The 2,478-nt window shown below is 40.0% G+C and overlaps 1 protein-coding gene across 1 annotated transcript in view; it reads right to left on the bottom strand.

Annotated features, from left to right (window-relative positions):
• LOC103751229 (isoleucine--tRNA ligase, cytoplasmic) overlaps nt 1-2,478 on the bottom strand; it is a gene marked incomplete in the record, with an annotated part of 61,758 nt that overhangs the window by 27,379 nt on the left and 31,901 nt on the right. Inside the window, 2 exon segments of the mRNA XM_029556920.1 lie at nt 378-470; nt 1,413-1,486. Coding sequence (XP_029412780.1) covers nt 378-470; nt 1,413-1,486 — 167 coding nt within the window.

The following is a 2,478-nucleotide window of genomic DNA, read 5'->3' as shown; positions in this document are numbered from 1 at the left end:
TCTGGATTCTTTTAAGAATGTTTCTATAAAGCTGAGCTCAGCTTCTGAAAGTATTTCCAACTACCTCCCAATTTCTATCATCCACCTATTGTCTTATCATCATTTAAACATCTGAGTAAATGATTTGAAATAAATAAAAGAATATGCATTAACTGTTTCGCTTCCAGTTTCACATATAGATATACTGAACAATGTGAAATACAAATTATAGCATTACAGTATTACTGTAGCAAAGATTCAAAGACATAAGACATGCTGACATTCAGGCCAAGAGGGGCAGGCAGAGGGCAGAAAAGTCAGTGTTGCTTGTCACAACCCCAGCACATAGCAGATACATGGTAGGCACTCAATAAAACACTTGCTCAGTACAAAAAAATATGCTGCCACTCTCGAACCAGCAGTCAAACACTTCAGAGATGCGCCGCAGTGGTCCTTTCCCACAGCGTGATGGGATGGTCAGGTGGTCAATGCTGACAAAAAGAAAAGTTGTCACTTCTGTTCATTGCAAGCATTAATAGAACTTGCAGTTTAAATGCCAATAGGAAACAGAGCTCTGACAAGACATCATAGATATCACACAACACTTTGGTAAATGAAGAATTGCGCACATAGTAGTAATCAGAAAATATTACAACTGAGCTGGAAAATTCCTAATTAGTGACACTGCAGTGGTTGTAATGTGGCATAATCCTTTATTGTGCTTGTGGTGATGGGAAGCACACAAACATACTGTGCTCCAAGATGCAAAGGTACAGCACAAAACAATTATGCACATCTCATAGTAATCACGACAATAAATGACTATAATTAGTTACTATGCTTTTTCTTTCTAGTTTTTTGAGACAGAGCCTCAAGTTCAGGCTGGCCTCAACCTTGCTGTGCAGCTGAGAATGCCCCTGCCTGTGCCTCCTGATTGCTAGGATTATTGTTGCCATGCCTGGCTCCTACTATAGTGATTTGGAGTGTGTTCCTACTCTTATTATAAGATGGGATGCTATGTTATGCCACCAGCATCCATCTACATCTCCTGTCTGCATCTTGATGTACTAACAGGTCACAGAGTGATGAACTTACCGATACCATCTACATTTGTGCAAGCACAATCCAGAATGTTTATTCAATGTCGAAATTGTTTAATGATGCACTTCTCAGAATATATTCATGGTTTAAATGATGCATATGCTTTTGCAAAGCAGATCGGTCATTCTCAAAGGCTGAGAGCACCAGGAGTATTCCTTAATCTCAAAGGTCATGCACCAAAGTCATCTGACATTTCAAATAAGGAGGAAGGAAACATCCCCACAATGACCATGGCTTGTCAACAAGTGCTTTCCAAGTGAAGACCTATAATTTGCTAGTGATAGTTTTATCAGGATACAGGACTGAAATGAGTCAAACATTCAGATGCTGACCTCTCTCTGTGGAGATCTGAGATTTTTGCTCCCGACAGTTCTTCAAGTTCTGCCATTGACCCAATGCAAACTACCTGTGAAAAACAGTTAAGAGCAGGAGCTCCTTAGAGCCAAAGAGATCATGCTGAGTTAATTTAGGTAGCATTCTGTTTTCAGAAACCTGATTTTCTTTAAAAACTTACTAATATACCAATTTGGGCTGAAGGACAGTTATCATCTACAATGGCTGATCTCTCACAAAAGACCAGAAGTTGCCCCCCAAATAAGCAAGTGTTGACTTTGCCACTTTGTTACCCGCCCTTTTTCCACAGGGTCCCTGTATGGACAGGATTTTAAATATCACAGCCACCATCTCAACAGGTATTTCTGAGCCATTTACTGCATGCAGACCTCGGCCTAAAATACATGAAATGTCTTGCACTACTGCTGTAAGCTATCTTACTTTCTTCCTGGCACCTGGACCTGGCTCTTCAATATGGAATCTTCTCAAGACAAGTCTAGAACTAAATTACTGTGTTTGGACTACATTAAAATAAAATCAGCCTAAATCACAAGATGTAAGGGTCATGTTTAGGTAAACATGAGGATGGAGCTAGTTAGATCACCCAGAATGAGAGTCATCTAACAGGAGCCATGTCAGCAGGGGTGGCTGTGGGCTCTGATGCAGACCAGAGGCACAAGGCCACTTTCTCTGTCTTTCCTCCTCAGTTCTGAAAAGCCTTCTGATTCAGATACCTCTATGTTGCCTCTCCTCTCAGGTCCTTACAGAAAATTCACTGACTAATCCCTGGGGTACTGTTGCTGGTCATTAATGTTCTCCACAACTGACAGAAGGCCAGGCCACAGAAATGTATCTGCCTACCTATGTGTATGTATCTACATGCACATACATAATAAATATATGATTTTGGAAGTTAGAAGTATATAAGGCTTAGGAAATTTCTTTTTCTACAAGCTTTTAATTTCATTATCTATCAGGTCAGTTTAACTTTTATTAAGAATGTGGTAGCAGGGAGTGGGGGAAATCAAAGAAACATAAGAAAAAAAGATTTAATCTGTGGGTTTC

The sequence above is a fragment of the Nannospalax galili genome, unplaced genomic scaffold (genome assembly GCF_000622305.1).
Source record: "Nannospalax galili isolate Female #2095 unplaced genomic scaffold, S.galili_v1.0 scaffold367, whole genome shotgun sequence".
In the NCBI taxonomy this organism is placed as follows: domain Eukaryota; kingdom Metazoa; phylum Chordata; class Mammalia; order Rodentia; family Spalacidae; genus Nannospalax; species Nannospalax galili.
The sequence above is the reverse complement of the archived record's forward strand: the minus strand, read 5'-3'. Positions and strand labels throughout refer to the sequence as shown.